Raw genomic sequence first — 23,112 nt, 5'->3', positions numbered from 1 at the left:
ACCAAAAACAGTTTTGATAGAGGCAAAAGGGGAAGCTGGGAGACCAGTTAGGAGAGATCTATAGCAATCTGGGCAAGAGATGAAGATACTATGGACTAAGGTGGTGGCAATGAAGATGAAGAAGAATGAACCAATTCAAGATATATTTGGAAAGAACATCAACAGCACATGTTGAAAGGGAGGAACCAGGGTTTCTGACTTGAGAAACAGAAATAAAGAAGCCTGTTGTAACCATTTTATCCTGGGTTGTCTGGTGCGCGAGTGGTGAAGCGGTCCTCTCAGAGATGAGGGAACATGGCGCTGCTCCCACGTGCATGGTTGCCTCTGTCAGTACAGTGTCTAAACCGCAAGGCTTGATTGACCCAGTTTCACTGTTTCCACCTGAGCTGATAAGGGCCTGCCTCCCTCAGGATCCTTGTGGAGCCATGTGGCTGACAGGGTCTTGGTGCTCCGGCCAGGTGTCAGGCCTGTGCCTCTGAGGTGGGAGAGCTGAGTTCAGGACACTGGTCCACAAGAGACGTCCCAGCTCCACGAAATTTCAAATGGCAAAAGCTTTCCCAGAGATCTCCATCTCAATGCTAAGACCCAGCTCCACTCTACAACCAGCAAGCTAGAGTGCTGGACACCCTATGCCAAACAACTAGCAAGACAGGAACACAACCCCATGCATTATCAGAGAGGCTGCCTAAAATCATAATAAGGTCACAGACACCACAAAACACACCACCAAACACGGTCTTGTCCACCAGAAAGACAAGATCCAGCCTCATCCACCAGAACACAGGCACCAGTACCCTCCACCCGGAAGCCTACACAACCCACTGAACCAACCTTAGCCACTGGGGGCAGACACCAAAAACAATGGGAACTACGAACCTGCAGGCTGCGAAAAGGAGACCCCAAACACAGTAAATTAAGCAAAATGAGAAGACAGAGAAACAAACAGCAGATGAAGGAGCAAGGTAAAAACCCACCAGACCAAACAAATGAAAAGGAAATAGGCAGTCTACCTGAAAAAGATTTCAGAGTAATGATAGTAAAGATGAACCAAAATCTTGGAAACAGAATGGAGAAAATACAAGAAACATTTAACAAGGACCTAGAAGAACTAAAGAGCAAACAAACAATGACAAACACCACAATAAATGAAATTTAAAATTCTCTAGAAGGAATCAATAGCACAATAACTGAGGCAGAAGAACAGATAAGTGACCTGGAAGATAAAATAGTGGAAATAACTACTGCAGATCAGAATAAAGAAAAAAGAATGAGAAGAATTGAGGACAGTCTCAGAGACCTCTGGGACAATATTAAACTCACCAACATTTGAATTATAGGGGTCCCAGAAAAAGAACAGAAAAAGAAAAGGACTGAGAAAATATTTGAAGAGATTATAGGTGAAAACTTCCCTAAAATGGGAAAGGAAATAGTTAATCAAGTCCAGGAAGCACACAGAGTCCCATACAGGATAAATCCAAGGAGAAACACACCAAGACACACATTAATCAAACTATCAAAAATACAAAGAAAACATATTAAAAGCAGCAGGGAAAAAGAACAAATAACATACAAGGGAATCCCCATAAGGTTAACAGCTGATCGTTCAGCAGAAACTCTGCAAGCCAGAAGGGAGTGGCAAGACATACTGAAAGTGATGAAAGGGAAAAACCTACAACAAAGCCTACTCTACCCAGCAAGGACCTCATTCAGATTCAACGGAGAAATTAAAATCTTTACAGACAAGCAAAAGCTAAGAGAATTCAGCACCACCAAACCAGCTTTACAACAAATGCTAAAGGAACTTCTCTAGGCAGGAAACACAAGAGAAGGAAAAGACCTATAATAACAAACCCAAAACAATTAAGAAAATGCGAATAGGAACATACATATTGATGACTACTTTAAATGTAAATGGATTAAATGCTCCCACCAAAAGACACAGACTGGCTGAATGGATACAAAAACAAGACCCATATATATAGTGTCTACAAAAGACCCACTTCAGACCTAGGGACACATACAGACTGAAAGTGAGGGGGATGGAAAAAGATATTCCAGCAAATGGAAATCAAAAGAAACCTGGAGTAGCAATTATCATATCAGACAAAATAGACTTTAAAATAAAGACTATTACAAGAGACAAACAAGAATACTACATAATGATCAAGGGATCAATCCAAGAAGAAGATATAAGAATTGTAAATATTTATGCACCCAATAAAGAAACACCTCAATACATAAGGAAACGAGAAAAACATAATTCAAAAAGAGTCATGTACCACAATGTTCATTGAAGCTCTATTTACAATAGCCAGGACATGGAAGCCACCTAAGTGTCCATCGACAGATGAATGGATAAAGAAGATGTAGTATATATATACAATGGAATATTACTCAGCCATAAAAAGAAACAAAATTGAGTTATTTGTACTGAGGTGGATGGACCTAGAGTCTGTCATACAAAGTGAAGTAAGTAAGAAAGATAAAAACAAATACCATATGTTAACACATATATATGGAATCTAAAATTTTTTAAAAATGGTCATGAAGAACCTAGGGGCAGGATGGGAATAAAGACTCATACCTACAAGAGAATGGACTTGTGGACATGGGGAGTGGGAAGGGTAAGCTGGGACAAAGTAGGAGAATGGCATGGAAATATAAACACTACCAAATGTAAAATAGATAGCTAGTGGGAAGCAGCCGCATAGCACAGGGAGATCAGCTTGGTGCTTTGTGACCACCTAGAGGAGTGGGATAGGTAGGGTGGGAGGGAGAGAGACACAAGAGGGAATAGATACGGGGATAAATGTATATGTATAGCTGATTCACTTTGTTATAAAGCAGAAAATAACACACCATTGTAAAGCAATTATACTCCAATAAAGGTGTTAAAAGAAATAAAAAAATAAAATAAAAGGATCATACACATCAAGTGGGGTTATCCCAGGAATGCAAGGATTCTTTAATATATGCATATCAATCAATGTGATAAACCATATTAACAAACTGAAGGAGAAAAACCATATGATCATCTCAATAGATGCAGAAAAAGCTTTCAACAAAATTCAAAACCCATCTATGATAAAAACCCTCCAGAAAGTAGGCACAGAGGGAACTTTCCTCAACATAATAAAGGCCATATATGACAAACCCACAGCCAACATCGTTCTCAATGGTGAAAAACTGAAACCATTTCCCCTAAGATCAGGAACAAGACAAGAGTGTCCACTCTCATCAGTATTATTTAACATAGTTTTGGAACTTTTAGCCACAGCAATCAGAGAAGAAAAAGAAATAAAAGGAATCCAAATCAGAAAAAAAGAAGTAAAGCTGTAACTCTTTGCAGATGATGTGATACTATACACAGAAAATCCTAAAGATGCTACCAGAAGACTACTAGAGCTAATCAATGAATTTGGTAAGGTACCAGGATACAAAATTAATGCACAGAAATCTCTGGCATTCCTATACACTAATGATAAAAAATCTGAAAGAGAAATTAAGGAAACACTCCCATTTACCACTGCAACAAAAAGAATAAAATACCTAGGAATAAACCTACCTAAGGAGACAAAACACCTGTATGCAGACAACTATAAGACACTGGTGAAAGAAATTAAAGATGATACTAACAGATGGAGAGATATACCAAGTTCTTGGATTGGAAGAATCAACATTGTGAAAATGACAATACTACCCAAAGCAATCTACAGATTCAATGTAATCCCTATCAAACTACCATTGGCATTTTTCACAGAACTAGAACAAAAAATTTCACAATTTGTATGGAAACACAAAAGACCCCGAATAGCCAAGGCAATCTTGAGAAAGAAAAATGGAGCTGGAGGAAACAGGCTCCCAGACTTCAGACTATACTACAAAGGTACAGTAATCAAGACAGTATGGTACTGGCACAAAAACAGAAATATATATCAATGGAACAGGCCATAAAGCCCAGAGATAAACCCATGCACATATGGTCACCTTATTTTTTATAAAGGAGGCAAGAATATACAGTGGAGAAAAGACAGTGTCTTCAATAAGTGGTGCTGGGATAACAGGACAGCTACAAAAGAATGAAATAAGAACACTCCCTAACACCATACACAAAAATAAGCTCAAAATGGATTAAAGACCTAAATGTAAGGCCAGAAACTATCAAACTCTTAGAGGAAAACATAGGCAGAACACTCTATGACATAAATCACAGCAAGATCCTTTTTGATCCACCTCCCAGAGAAATGGAAATAAAAACAAAAATAAACAAATGGGACCTAATGAAACTTCAAAGCTTTTGCACAGCAAAGGAAACCATAAACAAGACCAAAAGACAACCCTTAGAATAGGAGAAAATATTTGCAAATGAAGCAACTGACGAAAGATTAATCTCCAAAATTTACAAGCAGCTCATGCAGCTCAATAACAAAAAAACAAACAACCCAATCCAAAAATGGGCAGAAGACCTAAATAGACATTTCTCCAAAGAAGATATACAGACTGCCAACAAACACATGAAAGAATGCTCAACATCATTAATCATTAGAGAAATGCAAATCAAAACTAAAATGAGATATCATCTCACACCAGTCAGAATGGCCATCATCAAAAAATTTAGAAACAATAAATGCTGGAGAGGGTGTGGAGAAAAGGGAATACTCTTGCACTGCTGGTGGGAATGTGAATTGGTACAGCCACTATGGAGAACAGTATGGAGGGTCCTTAAAAAACTACAAATAGAACTACCATATGACCCAGCAATCCCACTACTAGGCATATACCCTGAGAAAACCATAATTCAAAAAGAGTCATGTACCAAAATGTTCATTGCAGCTCTATTTACAATAGCCCGGAGATGGAAACAACCTAAGTGTCCATCATCGGATGAATGGATAAAGAAGATGTGGCACATATATACAATGGAATATTACTCAGCCATAAAAAGAAACGAAATTGAGCTATTTGTAATGAGGTGGATAGACCTAGAGTCTGTCACACAGAGTGAAGTAAGTCAGAAAGAGAAAGACAAATACCATATGCTAACACATATATATGGAATTTAAGAAAAAAAATGTCATGAAGAACCTAGGAGTAAGACAGGAATAAATACACAGACCTACTGGAGAATGGACTTGAGGCTATGGGGAGGGGGAAGGGTAAGCTGTGACAAAGCGAGAGAGAGGCATGGACATATATACACTACCAAACGTAAGGTAGATACCTAGTGGGAAGCAGCCACATAGCACAGGGTGATCAGCTCAGTGCTTTGTGACTGCCTGGAGGGGTGGGATAGGGAGGGTGGAAGGGAGGAAGATGCAAGAGGGAAGAGATATGGGAACATATGTATATGTATAACTGATTCACTTTGTTATAAAGCAGAAACTAACACACCATTGCTAAGCAATTATACTCCAATAAAGATGTTAAAAAAAAAAAATCTACAAATAGAACTACCATACGACCCAGCAATCCCACTACTGGGCATATACCTTGAGAAAACCATAATTCAAAAAGAGTCATGTACCAAAATGTTCATTGCAGCTCTATTTACCATATCCAGGAGATAAACAACCTAAGTGTCCATCATCGGATGAATGGATAAAGAAGATGTGGCACATATATACAATGGAATATTACTCAGCCATAAAAAGAAACGAAATTGAGCTATTTGTAATGAGGTGGATGGAACTAGAGTCTGTCATACAGAGTGAAGTAAGTCAGAAAGAGAAAGACAAATACCATATGCTAACACATATATATGGAATTTAAGAAAAAAAAATGTCATGAAGAACCTAGGGGTAAGACAGGAATAAAGACACAGACCTACTAGAGAATGGACTTGAGGATATGGGGAGGGGGAAGGGTAAGCTGTGACAAAGCGAGAGAGTGGCATGGACATATATACACTACCAAATGTAAAACCGATAGCTAGTGGGAAGCAGCCACATAGTACAGGGAGATCAGCTCGGTGCTTTGTGACCACCTAGAGGGGTGGGATAGGGAGGGTGGGAGGGAGGGAGACGCAAGAGGGAAGAGATATGGGAACATATGTATATGTATAACTGATTCACTTTGTTATAAAGCAGAAACTAGCACACCATTGTAAAGCAATTATACTCCAATAAAGCTGTAAAAAAATTTTTTAAAAAAAGGTAAAAAAAATAAAAATTATTAAAAAACAAAAGGCAGAACACTCTATGACATAAATCACAGCAAGATCCTTTTTGACCCACCTCCTAGAGAAATGGAAATAAAAACAAAAATAAACCAATGGGACCTAATGAAACTTCAAAGCTTTTGCACAGCAAAGGAAGCCATAATCAAGAAAAAAAGACAACCCTTAGAATGGGAGAAAACATTTGCAAATGAAGCAACTGACAAAGGATTAATCTCCAAAATTTACAAGCAGCTCATGCAGCTCAATATGAAAAAAACAAACAACCCAATCCAAAAATGGGCAGAAGACCTAAATAGACATTTCTCCAAGGAAGATACACGGATTGCCAACAAACACATGAAAGGATGCTCAACATCATTAATCATTAGAGAAATGCAAATCAAAGCTACAATGAGGTATCACCTCACACCAGTCAGAATGGCCATCATCAAAAAATCTACAAACAAGAAATGCTGGAAAGGGTGTGGAAAAAAGGGAACCCTCTTGCACTGTTGGTGGGAATGTAAATTGATACAGCCACTATGGAGAATAGTATGGAGGTTCCTTAAAAAATTTTAAATAGAACTACCAGACGACCCAGCAATCCCACTAATGGGCATATACCCTGAGAAAACCATAATTCAAAAAGAGTCATGCACCACAATGTTCACTGCAGCTCTATTTACAAAAGCCAGGACATGGAAGCAACCTAAGTGTCCACTGACAGATGAATGGGTAAAGAAGATGTGGCATATATATCCAGTGGAATATCACTCAGCCATAAAAAGAAATGAAATTGAGTTATTTGTAGTGAGGTGGATGGACCTAGAGACTGTCATACAGAGTGAAGTAAGTCAGAAAGAGAAAATTAAATACTGTATGCTAACACATATATATGGAATCTAAAAAAAAAATTTTAAATGGTCATGAAGAACCTAGGGGCCGGTCAGGAATAGAGACGCAGATGTAGAGAACGAGTTGAGGACACCGGGAGGGGGAAGGGTAAGCTGGGATGAAGTGAGAGTGGCATGGACATATGTACACTACCAAGTGTAAAACAAATAGCTAGAGGGAAGCAGACACATAGCACAGGGAGATCAGCTTGGTGTTCTGTGACCACCTAGAGGGGTGGGATAGGGAGGGTGGGAGGGAGGAAGACGCAAGAGGGAAGAGATATGGGGATATATGTATAGCTGATTCACTTTGCTATAAAGCAGAAACTAACACACCATTGTAAAGCAATTATACTCCAATAAAGATGTTAAAAAAAACAGAAAAAAAAAGCCTATTGTAGACAAGTGGGTGGAAACAGAATATGGAGAAGGACCTCGAGTTTCACTGTGCAGGTGTTAAGTTTGAAATGTTAAAAGAGAATTCAAGGAAACTACTGGATATATGACTCTGGAGACTCAGAAGTCTGGACGGGAAACATAAATTCAAGAGTCATCAGGATATATAGAAATGGATTGTGTGCTAAATTATGGCAGAAAGAAGACAAAAAAGTTCACAGTTCCAAGCCTTAAGATCTGGATAGCGGAGGAGCCTACAAAGATGAAACAGAGCCAATGAAAAAAGAGGAAACTAAAAATGTAGCAATACAAAAGGAGAATGCTTCAAGGAGGAGTGATCTACACAGCCAAGTGCTGAGAAAAGGTCGAGTGAGATGAAAACAAGTTTTCACTGAATTTGACAGTGCTGAATTCACTGGCCCCCTTGACAAAAATAATTTTGGTAGAGTGGAAAACTAACTTCAAGATAAAAGTCAGAGACTTCTATGTATGCCACATACAAGGGGAAAAAAGCAACAGCTGAGGGTATATAGATGATTCTTCCCTACAGGTTGCACCAGAAACATTCTTGATGTCCTTTCTTCTGCCTGTTAGGGTTATTTGAAATAAAACAGAGATGGTGGTACATAAGTAATGACTGCACACACAAAAGGAAATCAGCCTAAACTAGCTGCTGAGGGAGAAGAAAAAAAACCTCTGCCTTGCACTTGGTAAATTCTGAATGCTTATAAGAAAAGGCTGTTTGCCACACTAAAAAAAAAAAAAAAAAAAAAAAAAAAAACTGTCAAGAACAAAGATCTGTCACATATTTGTTATTTTAAAAATCAGGCCTGGGCTTCCCTGGTGGCGCAGTGGTTGAGAGTCCACATGCCGATGCAGGGGACACGGGTTCGTGCCCCGGTCCGGGAAGATCCCACATGCCGTGGAGCGACTGGGCCCATGAGCCATGGTCGCTGAGCCTGCACGTCCAGAGCCTGTGCTCCGCAACGGGAGAGGCCACAGCAGGGAGAGGCCACAGCAGTGAGAGGCGTACCGCAAAAAAAAAAAAAAAAAAAAATCAGGCCTAAAATACAAATGCTTAAGTCCATCAGCAAAGTCTAAAACTACTATTGAAAATATAATTCTGATTTATAATTTTATTTCCATGTGATAAACTCTAGTAATGATTTCCGCACATCTGTGCTGACTGGCTTTGTTCTACCAGCCAAAAATATTCTTTGGAAAAGAAAAAAAAATCTGATAGGAAAAATACCAGGAAAGGGACTAGGTAGAGTTGAAGGGGAAAGAAAAGGGAGAACCTAAGCCAACATGCAATCTGGAGGCGAATAGATCCACACTAGTCCTGAGATGGTCAGGGTTCTAGGCTGCCTGCAAACCATTCCATACCAATAGAAAAAATTTCAACAAATAAATCACTAAAGTGAAGGACAGTATTAAGGAGCTAGAGTTACTGAGAATTCCTGGACTACAGGTTCTGGCTGATGCCTTATGTGTAGCGTGACCATCCTTTTCCCTTTATCTAAAACAGTCCTGATTTATGCCTGACGTCCTGACATAAATATTACTAGCACCACCTTTCATTCTTATAAGTGCCTCAGTTTGGTTGACAAACTATATGGTCATATTACTTATATACCACACATTTCTAAGACTGAAAAAATATATGCAGTTAATTATTAAATAAAAGGCAAATGCAATATTATAAATTACAACATTAAGAATCTACTCCTGGGCTTCCCTGGTGGCGCAGTGGTTGAGAGTCCACCTGCCGATGCAGGGGACACGGGTTCGTGCCCCGGTACGGGAAGATCCCACATGCCGCGAAGCGGCTGGGCCCACGAGCCATGGCCGCAGAGCCTGCGCATCCCGAGCCTGTGCTCCGCAAAGGTAGAGACCACAACAGAGAGAGGCCCGCGTACCGCAAAAAATATATATATAAATAAAAAGAATCTACTTTTTTATTTGAACCAGTTCTCGTAACTCTCCTAAAAAATGAAACATAACATAAAATAAGCTGCATTAAAAAAATAAATACAAATGTCATGGCTGAGTGTAAATAAACTACCTAAAATTCAGTTTAAAACAAATTCATACTCGGTGCTTTCAAATGTTTCACAAACATGTTTCTCGTATCTGTTATTCAGTATTTATAATAATAAAAGAAAGAACATCAAATAATGGACCAACACCTAAATCTCCCAAGTGCCTCAATAATAACCTTAGATATTTCAAGAGACTTACACGTAACCTTTACAAGAATCGATAATCACATCCATTTTTTACTAAGACCAGTAACCCAGATTATGCACAGGCAGTGGTGACTCTGGGGTCAGGGACAGAGAGATGGCTTGCATTTCATGCACTACTTTGAAAGCTGATAAATTACAGCCTAAAAGCCATCCAGACCTCTAGTTTGAACTAGTACAATCAGTGTACTGTGCTTTCTGGGAACCACCATATTACCTTACTCTAACATGGACATATAATAAGTGAAGGCTTCTATTTATTGTAGTTAGTGCAAAATAAGTAATATTCTTGTCAAGCTTACCTGAACCGTAATTTCTGGTGTCTAATCTCATTCCATTTTTAGCAACAAGCTATACAACCTAAGTGGCACAGTCTCAACTCTCACACATCCAAAGACTAGCTATTAAAAATGTAACCTTTGCTGGATCTCACGTAGACAACAACAGAACTCAAAATTACAGGACATGTAGGGCAAACTTGGAAAAATTATTTAGTAAATTAAAAATTCTATTAAACTCTAGCAATATTCAGGGACACTCTTATATGATCACTAAGATCAGTATTTCAGAAGCATGGCTAATTTGGGCATGTAAAAAAAAAAGGCAGGAAATGTTAGGTTTTCCAACATCATGGCATCTATCACATTCTATGTTGCATTACAGTCACTACCATATAATTCTTTGGATCCTCTGCCACATTTAGCATAGTACTTTGCACACTGCAGCTTCCTAAAAAAAAAAATGAATACTAGCATTTTTTCCAGGAAGACTAAATGAAGACAAGCCTGAAGGACTATGGTAATAATCTCATTAAATGGTATGGGTGTAACAAAGTAAAAATCAGGAGAATGATTCCCCTATGGCCTTTGGCCTGTAAAACCTTAGTTAAGAGTAAACAAATCTTTAATGATTTTCAAGCATTATTCTGTGCCACAGCTGCCACACTATGACCTCCCTTTGCCTTGTTAGTCAAGGACCTAGCTCCATTTGGCTGTAATAACAATTACAAATAACACAGGGAAATGTTTATCAAGAAGTATACAGGTCTGAGAAAGTCCACTATAACCTTCTTCTAGTTGACATAACAGAGAAATTGTATTTTCATAGAGTTAAGTCTTTTACTATTGAGAAGCTATATGGAAATTTACCAAGACTGAATTAAATTATAACAAGGGAAGGAGATTCAACAAAAATCACAATAAACAAGTATAAATGATTTTACCTAATGACTACAAACAGATTCAACCATATCATTCCACCAAATCATATCTATCACAGATGATATAATAACAAATATTAAATACATTATATGTATAAACATATGATAGACAATAAAATAACTATATTAAAGACATTATATACAATATAATATGTATATATTATATGTGTTTCAATTTGTATATTAGTGCACACAAACTGAGATTTTTAAGGTCACATCTCTATAAGAATTCTGAAACTGGGACAGCTTTTAAAAAGTATATTTATTCTTAGAACTGATCTTAAGAGTAAATTTAATGAATGTCCTTGTAACTCATTTGTTCTACTAGTTAAAATTGTGTATAAACAATTTAGATGTAAATCTAACCTGTAGCTGTTTTTCTGGATGATACCATCTGATGTGTCTTGCTCCTCTTTAGCAGAAAATCCTAGAAGATGCCTCCTTTGATTTGTAGGGTTCACACCAGGATTCATCCTCCTGGAATCTCGTTCCAACATACTGAAAATTTTAAAATATTAAGAAATAATTGAAATAAAAATGTCATACATATGCATCCTACGTGTAGCTCTGAAGCAAATCAAAATTCTTTTGTAGCTCTATACACACAGCAAGAATACTAGGCATAGAAGCAAGTCAAAACAGCTTACTGATATGGTCAAATCCCTAGCTTGGCATCCTGTACATATATGAAAAATAATTTTGAAAATAATTTTTATAAGTATAGAAGTACCTTATTTATAACCTGTTTAGACAAAGTCAGTATTCTATATGCTTTAAAAACTATAATTATGTGTGTGTGTGTGTATATATATATATATATATTAAAAAAAGTAGAAACACGTACATAAAAAGTAGAAATAGGTACATATAAACGAATTCTAAACTCAGATAATAACTGGAATAACATCTAAGAAGTCTTAGATGCTGCAAACTGATTATTTTCAATGAGGAAATACTTCAAATGAAATGGGAATTTTTCTATCAACAGCCAAATTCTTTAGATTTTCACAATCCCAGAAGGCAGGCTATCAAATAAAGCTAACAGAAATTTTTTTAAATGTCTATGAAAGTTTCCTACTTACTTCTTTCTCCCCACTCTCCCTAATTACTTCTTCATGTATTTGGGGCAAACATATGTATATCAATATCAATCAAATACTGCAATAGTTATTTAACACTTTTATTTATTCATTCATTCATTTATTTATGGCTGTGTTGGGTCTTTGCTGCTGTGCATGGGCTTTCTCTAGTTGCGGTGAGCGGGGGCTACTCTTCGTTAAGGTGCACAGGCTTCTCATTGTCGTGGCTTCTCTTGTTGCGGAACACGGGCTCTAGGCGCACAGGCTTCAGTAGTTATGGCACGTGGGCTCACTAGTTGCGGCTTGCGGGCTCTAGAGCACAGGCTCAGTAGTTGTGGCGCACGGGCTTAGTTGCTCCGTGGCATGTGGGAATCTTCCTGGACCAGGGCTCAAACCCGAGTCCCTTGCATTGGCAGGCGGATTCCTAACCACTGTGCCAGCAGGGAAGTCCCAACACTTTTAGCTCATTAATCAAGGGCTTAGAAATTTGGCTCATCAATAAGATATCTTGTGTGTGTGTTTAATTTTACAATGCCACACATATAACTTACACTAGTCATAATCTTCTTGAAATTCAACACAAAGGGAATTTCCCTAGAAAAGCACAAAAGAAGGGATACCAGATTCTATTTAGAGGGATGAAGTAGAGGAGGAAAATAAGGCTGACGAGAACGTCACAGTTAAGGGTCCTGTGATTCTAAGAGAAAAGGATTTCTTTGGGGTTTAGTAATTTGCCTCCAAATTTGGGGAAAGGGATGTTAGGTGGAAGCAAAAAGCAGGTACACCTCCCTAGACTCTTTTTCTGATATCTTATTATGTTCCCTATTCTCCTCAATTCTTTACCTCCAGAATCACTGCCTTCCAGTGGTTCTCACAGGTATGCTGTGGCACTCTGGCATACTACAAACTCTTCAAAAGTGTATCACCAAATTATGATCATTGTATAAAATTTAATTTTGCTACAACTGAGGCTACATTTTGTTACAATTGTATTTTTCAGACAGAGTGTTTACCTGAGTGGTCACAAACAGTATAAACCCTTCTGCAAACGAGGTAAAAGGTCTAATGGAATGTCCAAGTAAACTCAGGAAAACTTAGTTTGGTGAGTATTTTAGAAAACATGAGATAAGCAGTGAACAAAACAATTTTGTCGGGAAGCCAAATGAAGAATGTGATGATAACTGCAGAATATATTTTTTCTTTTTGAAATTTATGTTTTTAAAAAATGTTTACTTTTTAATCCTTTCAAGTGTAATGCTAAAAATTTTACTTAGGAAAGTATGCAGTAAACAAAATCAAAGTTAAGAACTTTCCCGCCAGTTTACAGCATCTCAATTAATTCACCCCCTACTGGCCCACCCCTCCATTGCATTAGTGAAATATCCACATAGTAACATTCCTGTTTGCTGGAAGTACTCCCTCAACCCCGCCAATCCCTAGAAGAAGCTCTATCACCCTAACTATTTAAGAATTGCGTATGCGGCCCACCCACACTTTATTTCCATTGGACAGTGTTGAGCTAAAGCTCCTGGAAAGGAACGGTGTTTGGGAGGGGAGCAAATTCTGGGTTGTCCCTCCCTGGGATTCACTTTAATAGGGTCCTCTTTTTTTTTTTTTTTTTTTTTTAACTAGAAATGCTTTAACTAGTACCACCAGTCTTGGTACTAGTTCTGGACTCTGCGGCTATTCAGACAAGTCTAAGCAAGCCTTCTTCCAATGTCCAAAGACACCTAACATCCCCCGCCCCTCACTCCAGGCTTTCTTTTTCAAGGCTTTAGTTTCTTCCATATGTTCCTCTTTAGAGTACAGTCTTAGGTCCCTTCAGCATATTTGGTCACTTCCCTCTCAATATGTTTCTCAGAGATGGGTCCAGAACTGGCCACAACACTTCTGAGGTAGTATGACCATTATAGAATGGAACGGGGTAATTCCTTCCCATGTTCTAAATATTATTCTTCCACCAATATACCTAATACCAGGTAGGCTTTTTTGGCAGTTACATCATACTCTATATTGAGGCTGGTATAATTAAAACTCCAACTGTTCTCACAAACTGATTTTGGACTATTACCTTCCCTTCCTTTCCTCTCCTCTCTCACTTCCAATTCTGAAGTTATATAATTGAGCTTTTTGATCCAGCTGAATAATTTACATCACATTCCTCTTAAAATATCATTCAAGAACTTCTAGAATCCTAATTAGCAAAAGAAATTCTCCTTCTAAGCAAGGAACAACATACCATCAACATCCTCAACTGAGTTGTCATTAAGATATCGAAAAGAACAGAGCCAAGAAATTGAGCCCTGCAGCATGCTCCCAGGGAGCGCCTTCCAAGTTTGTAAAAACACAAGTTAAACCACTTATGAATTAATTGTAATATATCCTAGACCAAAATTCCCTGTCTTGACCACAGAGATATTACAAGACTGTTAAACGTTCTTCTAAGATGCAAATACAGTATGACAGCAGCAACTATTTTTTGAGCACCTACTATGTGCTAAGGAATGAAAACTCAAAGAAAGTTGAGGCTCAAAGAGTTTAAACAGTTTGCCCAAGTCATGCTGTGATATGGTGATTTATAAAAAGAAATATATATTTGGTCACAACATTTTCCTGGCACAGAGCTCCTAAAACCCTTGGAATTTCCCAAGTGATAAGACCCATAAAGGTGCCTTTTGCTATGTCAATGAGGTGAGCTGGAAGGCCCTAGGTTACCCAAGGATAGAGAGAACCATAAGAATAGAGAGTTGGAACTTTCAGTCCCACCCACCACCCCCCAACTCCAAGGAGGGGAAAGGAGCTAGAGATTGAGCTCAATCACCAATGGCCAATGACTTAATCAACCTGTCTCTGTCATGAAGCCTCCATTAAAACCCAAAAGGAAGGGATTCAGGGAGCATCTGGGTTGGTGAAGATTCAGGGACAGTGGTGAGCTTGAAGAGGGCATGGAAGTTCCCTGTCCATTCCCCCATACCTTGCCCTATGCAGCTTTTCCATTTGGCTGTTCCTGAGTTATATCTCTTTATAATAAACAGGTACTCTAGTAAGTAAAGCGTTTCTCTGACTTCTGTGAGCCACTATAGCAAATTAATTGAACCTGAGGTCATGGGAACCTCTGATCTATAGCCCGTCAGCCAGAAGCACAGGTGACAACTTGGATTAGCGACTGATGCCTGAAGGGGGTGTAGGGTAACTCTTGTAGGACTGAGCACTTAACCTGTGGGATTTGACACTATCTCCACACTGTCTGTGTCAGAATTAAGTTTAATTGTAGGACACCCAGCTAGTGTCTGAGAATTGCTTGGTGGTATGGGAAAAACCTCCCCACACACTGGAACTGGGTGATCAGAACACTTAGGGAGAACTGTTTGGTGGTGTGGAAAAACATACATTGGAATTGGTGTCAGAAATATAAGTGCTCTGAGTAATTAACAAAGCCAGGATTTGGGTCCAGGATTAGAGAACATCATCACTGCATTATGTTGACATTTCCCAGAATGACTGATTTTTTTTTTAAGTTGTTTCAAACTAGTTTATTTAGTGGTTCCATTTTCACTCCTCAATAGATTTTATGTATTTCTCATAGGCTTCTTCACTCATTAGTTCATCTAGTTCTGAAGGGTTACTGAGTGTCATCTTGATCAGCCAACCATCTTCATAACAAGATTTGTTGACAAGTTCTGGATTTTCTGCTAGAGCTTCATTAATTTCAGTTACTTCTCCTGATAGAGGAGAATAGAGTTCACTAGCAGCTTTCACACTGTCCAATGCACCAAATTCCTCGTTTGTTCAATTTTGTCCCAACTTCAGGCAGACTACAGTAAACAACATCTTCCAAAGCTTCCTGTGCAAAATTGCTGATTCCCACTGTTCCAACACCGTTTTCTGTTCTTACCCATTCATGTTTGTCTGTGAATTTACGACCCGACAGCAGAACGGGGCCGGCGACCGCCCGCAGTCCCCAGGGCCGCGGCGGGCAGGGCGCGTTGGGCGCAGAGATGGCGCGCAGGCTGCCGACCGCGCGGCCTGCACGCTCCATGCCACTCGCAGCGCCATGTTCGCAGCCAGAATGACTGATTCACTCATTTATTCAACATGTACTAGATACCTATTATGTTGGAATCATATTTGATGCTAAAGACTCAAAGATAAAAATCAAATACTGTGTGTGTGTGTGTGTGTGTGTGTGTGTGTGTGTGTGTGTGTGTGGCAGGGGGAAGAGTGATACAGACAAAAGATAATAGAGGGATTAGCAGCATAACAGCGGTTAATGCCAAATGTTACAGAAGCATATAGCTAGGGCATTTGATCTTTACCAAGAGGATCATGAATTTATCTTAAAATACAAGCAGTAAATAAACAGGTGGAAAGGAGGATGTGAGTGAGAAGGCATTTCATGTAGATAGACTAGTATATGAAAAAGGACACAGTCATAAGAGAGTATGTTTTGCTTGGGGAATTGCAAGTAAAGCAGGAGAGGGTATGTAAGTGGACATGTGCATGTGCAAGCACAGTGAGAAAGGGATCATCTCAGAGAGAGAAGGAAAAGAAAGGAGACTAACCATAATGCAAGGCTAGATTATTTACGGATGGCCCTGTCTGCCACATTATCATTAAGTCTAGCAATTTATTCAATAAAATAAACAAAACTGTTATGTTCTGTTCTTGTTCTAATTGTGGCTCCCAGTTAACATATCCCTTTCTATATCAAAATCTTCCCTATGAACAATATTAAATTCCCTGGTCTAATGGGGAAAATCTACCTTCTTTCTTTTAAGAACTGGTATTACATTTGTCTCCTATTCATCTAGACTACTTGATGGTTACCACTGCCAGAAAAACAGCAGATTACTAGAACGGTTCCTCTGCTTTCCTACTTCCTGGCTAGGGATCTTAAAGCTGTTTGCAAGGCTCTCATAGTTACCTGCCAAGTCAAAGTGGCTGCTGTGGCTTCTAGGAGTAGTTTCTATCCTTTTCCTTTCTTGAATCCTACTGTCAACTAGCAATTAACACACTTTGTTAGTTCCCCTGGATCAGAAGGCACCTTCCCCTAGCACAGTGATTCTCAGAGTGTGGTACCTGGACCAGCAGCATTAGCATCACCTGATAACTGGTTAGAAATGCAAACTCTCCGGCCCCATTCCAGACCTACTCACCCAAGAACTCTGGGAGCGGTGCCTAACAATCTGATATACGCCAATGTTTGAGAGCCACTGTTTTAAACTAATCTTGTTTCTCATAACATCTTTCCTACCTCAATTCCCTAAAAGTTACACGTTGCTCACAATAAATCCAACAGAAGTGGACAGTTTGGGGAAAAGGATGGGGAAGTCAGACGAGAGGCATGTGGAAGGATACAATCAAAAATGATTTATGTGGGCTTCCCTGGTGGCGCAGTGGTTAAGAATCTGCCTATTAATGCAGAGGACACGGGTTTGATCCCTGGTCTGAGAAGATCCCACATGCCGCGAAGCAACTAAGCCCGTGCGCCGCAACTACTGTGCCTGTGCTCTAGAGCCCGCGAGCCACAACTACTGAAGCCCACGCGCCTCAACTACTGAAGCCCACGCGCCTAGAGCCCGTGGTCCGCAACAAGAGAAGCCACTGCAGTGAGAAGCCCACGCACCGCAACGAAGAGCAGTCCCTGCTCACCACAACTAGAGAAAGCCCACGCGCAGCAACAAAAACCCAACTCAGTCAAAAATAAATAAATAAATATTTTAAAAAAATTATTTATGTGGTTTATGGATGATTTATGGAGTAAATTACAAGAGTTCACAATCATTAGTACTTGGAAGTTTTCAAAGAGCTCTTCTACTAATCATTGTTCTTTTCATGATTTTATTACCACTGTGAAAACTGGCATTTTGATTCACAATTTGTGACTGTTGCAAGCAAATGCCTTGAGTTTAACTATCAGTTTAGGTTATTCCATCTGTAACTGGACTGTGCTATAATCACTTAGTAGCTACACTTCCTAGGAATCAGTTTTAATGTTGATTGGTTTGGCTCATAAGTGATCGCTATTTTTTCCCACTGCCCACGTGAGTAATGATTATTACAGTGTAATGACAATATATGTTTACCGCTACTTTAGTAACTTTTACCTTTTTTTAGCCTGAGGACTCACTCAGATCTCATTCAATGGACTCCACAAAAAGGATCTTCACAACACTTTTATTATACAGAGTCAACAAAGCATTTTAAACAAGGAAGTGGGTCAGAGAAGAGGCAAAAATAAGGATCCAAACAGTCTATAAGTCTCAATTTTATTATCTACCCATTGGGCCAGGAAGTATTTTGAAAAGGCAATATATTAATTTTAGAAAGAATCTTTTAAAGTTTTTCACTTTTTTGTTTTTAGTTGTTGTTCCCATTTGGTCCCAATTCCTTGCAAATTTTTTTTAAAGTCTTAAAATGAAATTTCTAAAAAAATAAAGTGTAATGAAATTTCTCAAGCTAAATTACAGAGAAGCTGACTGTCCAATTCAGCTCAAAACAACTATATATGCTTGAACCTATGAAATGACCTATAGAAACTAATTTTAACCATCTAAATAACTGCAAATTTACATTTCCCTTGTTTTTATTAATATCTGAAAGACATAAAGGAGTTTTATTTTACTGCCAGAATTCAAGACTGTCTTAGTACAATTTGGACAACACAAATATTAAGAAAGGAATTTGACAGTCCTTATAATGGCCAAATGTACAAAAGAGTATGAGAAAATTACTGTTGATATGAACTTTTAGATTCTTGGCATGAGTGTTTTATATCATTCAATGTCCCTTTTTGTTAATTTTGGGAAAAATAAATTTCCAAGAACACAAGGAGATGACTCAGAGTCACAATAAGAATTAGTATAATGATTAACTGTTTATAGATCATATTAATATGGCAATCTAATCACTTTTCATGATTAGCTTAAATCAGATTCTATTCAGTATTTTTAAATAAACTAATAAATATTTTTTAAAATAGAAGTCTCTATGACCAGAAACATGCTACCCTGCAAGAATCACAACAGTTTTAAGCCTTCGAATAATCATTACACCAATAAACCTTGCTCATGCTGTGGGTCAATGGGCCTGAAAAGCACAGATTAATAAAACACAAGTAATTTCAACTTCCCCAAAAGTCTGGAAAAAGTATTATAAGAATTGTTACTTTACTTTTTCATTTATGAAATTCTAAAAGCCAACAACTGTTTTAGATTATTTATGAAGCCAACTTAATCCTTAAGATATGATTTCAGATACCCAATTTTCATACCAAGTAGCTGAACAAAAAATGGCAAATCTCCAAATCTATTCTTCCCTTTGCAAACCTGTTTCCTTATGGTACAAGTTGGTCAATTTTAAGTTCAAGCCATCTCAGCAGTTAAGAATCTTACTGGTTCCCATCCCCAAAAGATATCCATATGCTGCTATTCCTCTTCCTGAGAACTGCACATGAAAAAGTGAAATCACTTTAAGCTGGAAAGAGCATGAAAATCCTCAGGTTTTAAGGTGGAATACAGGAAAGAACACAAAATTTGGAGTCAAGAGATATGGATTCAACGTGTGGCTATGAGACTCTCCAATTGAGTCACTCTGGGAAAGTCGGTTAACTTCACTGAACCTCCAATTCCTCACATGTAAAATAGGAAAAATAAATATTTCACAGGGTTTTTCAAAGATTCAAATGAAACGATGGATGTGAACATGCTTTATAAATCGGAAAGTGCTATGTGTCCCACAGATGACACAGCAGTTAGTGGCACAGCTTGTCTTCCTGCCAGGTTCAGGCTATTCTCAACATAGCAACTGGAAGGATTGCTTTAACATCTAGGTCAGATTACTGTGTCACTCCTCTGCTCAAAACCTTCAGATGGCTCTTCATTTCTATCATGGTAAAAGCCCAAATCCTTACAATGACCAAGGCCTCACTAAATTTAACCCCTCCACCGTATCTCTCCGGCATCATCTCCTACTACTCTCCCCCTTGCTCACTTTAGTCCAACCACACTGACCCACTTGCTTTTCCTTGAACATGCAAAGCACACTTCCACCCTGGCGCCTTTGTACTGGTTGTTCCCTCTGTCTGGAATGCTCTTCCTCCGTATATCCATATGGCTATTTATCACCTTTAAACCTTGGTTCAAATGTCTACTTTATAGTGATCACTATTTAAAACTACAATTCCAACAACCACTCTCACGCTTGTAAAACCATTTACCCTACTATATTTTATCCCTTTGTTCTATTATTTCACTTATTATGTTTATTGTCTGTATGTCCCTGTAGGTACAGAGACCTGTTTTGTTCGAGGACAATGCTTAACCCATAGAAGGCATTCTTTTTTTTTTTAAATAACAAATAAATGAATTTTATTTAACATTCTGCCTCATGCCAGGAGAAAAAATCCAGATCTTTATTTTAGGGAAACTAACCCACAACTCAAGAACAGCAGGTGGTAAACTCATTATTATACCAGATCCAGGAACAGGAAATTATGTTAATTTTCATTGCAACTGAGGCTAAAGACAGGGAGTTCTCCAAATCTTAAAAAAGCTATTTTTCTCTGTTTATTGAATGGTTCACAGATGATTTTTGCAGACTTTGTAGTAAATCGGCATAATTTACTAGAAACAGAAATTTGACTGAAGGAAGAAATAGATCAATAGTTGAAATGTTTTTTTTTTTTTTTTAATCCTCTAAATAGCAGTTCTCAGAACCAGGGATTACCAGACCCTGAGAAGAAACACGTACTTTTTACAGTGGCAGTTTGCCAAGTGAGCCAACAAGAGCAAGAAAACAACCTGAGATTCTTTCATCCATTCAGTGAAAAATTATAAAGCAAGCACTCTTCTAACAGGCGATGATCAGTCTTGGAACCCAGCCACTATACTCTGAGGAAGGCCAAGCAACTTGTGGAGAGGCCCAAATGAAAAAAAACCGAGACCCTCTAGCCAATGGCCCTGGCTCAGGTCCCAGCTCAGGCCAGCACCAACCTGCTGGCCTGATGAGTGAGCCAGCTCGAAAGTAGGTCCACCATCCTGAGCCAACCCCATTGACACTCCATGGAGCAAAGCAGCACTGTTTCTACTGAGACGTTGAATTTCCCAAACTGCACATGTTTCAGCAAAGTAACTGACTGTTATTGTTTTAAGCCTTTAAGTTTTGGGATGGTTTGCTACACAGCAGTAAATAACCAATACACTATAGTTATTAAATTGCTGAAGTCAATGAGTCAATGTTTAATACAAAAAGTTTGTGTGCAAACAACTCTTTGGTATCCTCTCACTTGAGAAAGGCACACTCTACTCATTCTCAATGTCAAAAAGATGCCTGTAAATTTGAGTGCAATCTCTTCTGTTATATTCCCACCAATCCCATCAACCCATAAAATATATATTTTCTCCTTTCACATCCAATCTTAAGCTTTAGGAAAATGGGTAAAGTTATTGGATAGAGTCCTAACTCCTCTATCTGTAAATACCAACTTTTTCTCTACATGGATTGCTGTTGTTCTATTAATGATTAACACAAGGGCTCCAAAGGCAGACTGTGAACCCTAGCTCTGCCAAATGTTAGATGTGACTTCAGTTTCCTCATCTGTAATGGAGATAATACCACTTACCTTAGAGTTCCAGGAGGAATTAATTTATATAAAGTGCTTAGACTAGTACTTGGTGCAGAGCAAATGTTTGATAAATAAAAGCTTAACACAACAAAACACACAAAAACTGCTACCTTTACCAACCAAGCACAGGTGGTATCAACATACAGCCAAACTCAGATTATTCTAAAACTGTCTTCACTTTTTTATTCATCATCTTTTTTCCAATGGTCTTATTTCCATTTATCTCTCATTTTCAAATTCACATCACACAAAAAAAAAGGGGGGGAGAAGGAAAAATGAAAGCAAGTAATGCGGTTTTATTGAGAATTCCAGTAAAAGAGTTGAGATAGAAAGCCATATAAGGCATACAGAGTATCTGTGATTCCCCAATATTAGCTCCTCAGAGCTCATGGATTGTGACAAACTGCCTGGGAACATAAGACATCAATGCTTGCTTATGTTCACAACACAGACACCATGAAGTCTAGATGCACAGCACACACAGTTCATGCTATACTAGCCATAGCTCTGTTAGAAACAATCTGTAGGGCTTCCCTGGTGGCGCGGTGGTTGGGAGTCCGCCTGCCGATGCAGCGGACGCGGGTTCGTGCCCTGGTCCGGGAAGATCCCACATGCCGCGGGGCGGCTGGGCCCGTGAGCCATGGCCACTGAGCCTGTGCGTCCGGAGCCTGTGCTCCGCAACGGGAGAGGCCACAACAGTGAGAGGCCCGCATACCGCAAAAAAAAAAAAAAAAAAAAAAAAAAAAATCTGTAGAATAACCCTTAAAATATGTTTCAAATGCTTACTGAAATGACAGAACAGGTCAAATCTGGAGAAAATAAGACATTAAAGGCAAACTGCCTAGAAGCAATAAATAATTACACATATATTTTGAAAAATCAAAAGTTTCAGTTATTATACTACCTTAATATTAGGCTAGACCTTCACTTATTACAAAAGTAAAGCTGTGTATTCCTCTATTATTTATGTTTTGCACAGCTCAGTACTGAAAATAGTGTTTCAGAAAGCTATTTCAGACAAACCATCCACTAGTCCTTGTTTTACGTTAAAGATCTGTAGTCTAAAGAAAATATCAAAGTAACCAACTTAAACTGACAGTTTTCTCATCTGCCCTAGTCTCTCACTGATGTCCTCTCACAAGACAGAAGCAGCAGAAGTTACCACATTATCTCCTTTTATCTTTGAAAGTGACATAGTGACTTATTCAAGGTAAAGAAGGAAGTTAACAAAGGATGTACGTTTCTGATTTCAACTGCTTTTCCCTTCACTGTAACAAATCAAGTCTGAGGGGGAAGTAGCCAAGTGATACATGATAAAGCCACTGTGATACTCCTCATAAGCCTCCCTATATATAACTCAGGAAAGCCAAAACTAAAGAAAATCATCAACAGAATTTTCCATGCCCTCAAAACTCAGCTCTTCACTACTGATAGACTCTAAGCCATTTTTTTAAAGGATGAAATCCACAGGGGATAGAAGAAAAGAGAACCAATTAC

General features: G+C 38.6%; 1 protein-coding gene and 1 pseudogene across 3 annotated transcripts in view; both read right to left on the bottom strand.

Annotated features, from left to right (window-relative positions):
* Window positions 1-23,112, bottom strand: part of ATF6 (activating transcription factor 6) — a 220,049-nt gene that overhangs the window by 137,460 nt on the left and 59,477 nt on the right. For both annotated transcript variants that reach the window (XM_079929376.1, XM_079929377.1), the window contains exon 10: window positions 11,278-11,409. In XM_079929376.1, the coding sequence (XP_079785502.1) occupies window positions 11,278-11,409 (132 nt within the window). The remainder of the gene's footprint in view (window positions 1-11,277; window positions 11,410-23,112) is intronic.
* Window positions 15,543-16,046, bottom strand: LOC307190291 (glycine cleavage system H protein, mitochondrial-like; annotated as a pseudogene). The gene has a single exon. The product of its transcript is annotated as a glycine cleavage system H protein, mitochondrial-like (transcript).

The sequence above is a fragment of the Stenella coeruleoalba genome, assembly GCF_951394435.1.
Source record: "Stenella coeruleoalba genome assembly, chromosome: 1".
Taxonomy (NCBI): Eukaryota; Metazoa; Chordata; class Mammalia; order Artiodactyla; family Delphinidae; genus Stenella; species Stenella coeruleoalba.
This window is presented reverse-complemented; position numbering and strand designations above follow the sequence as displayed.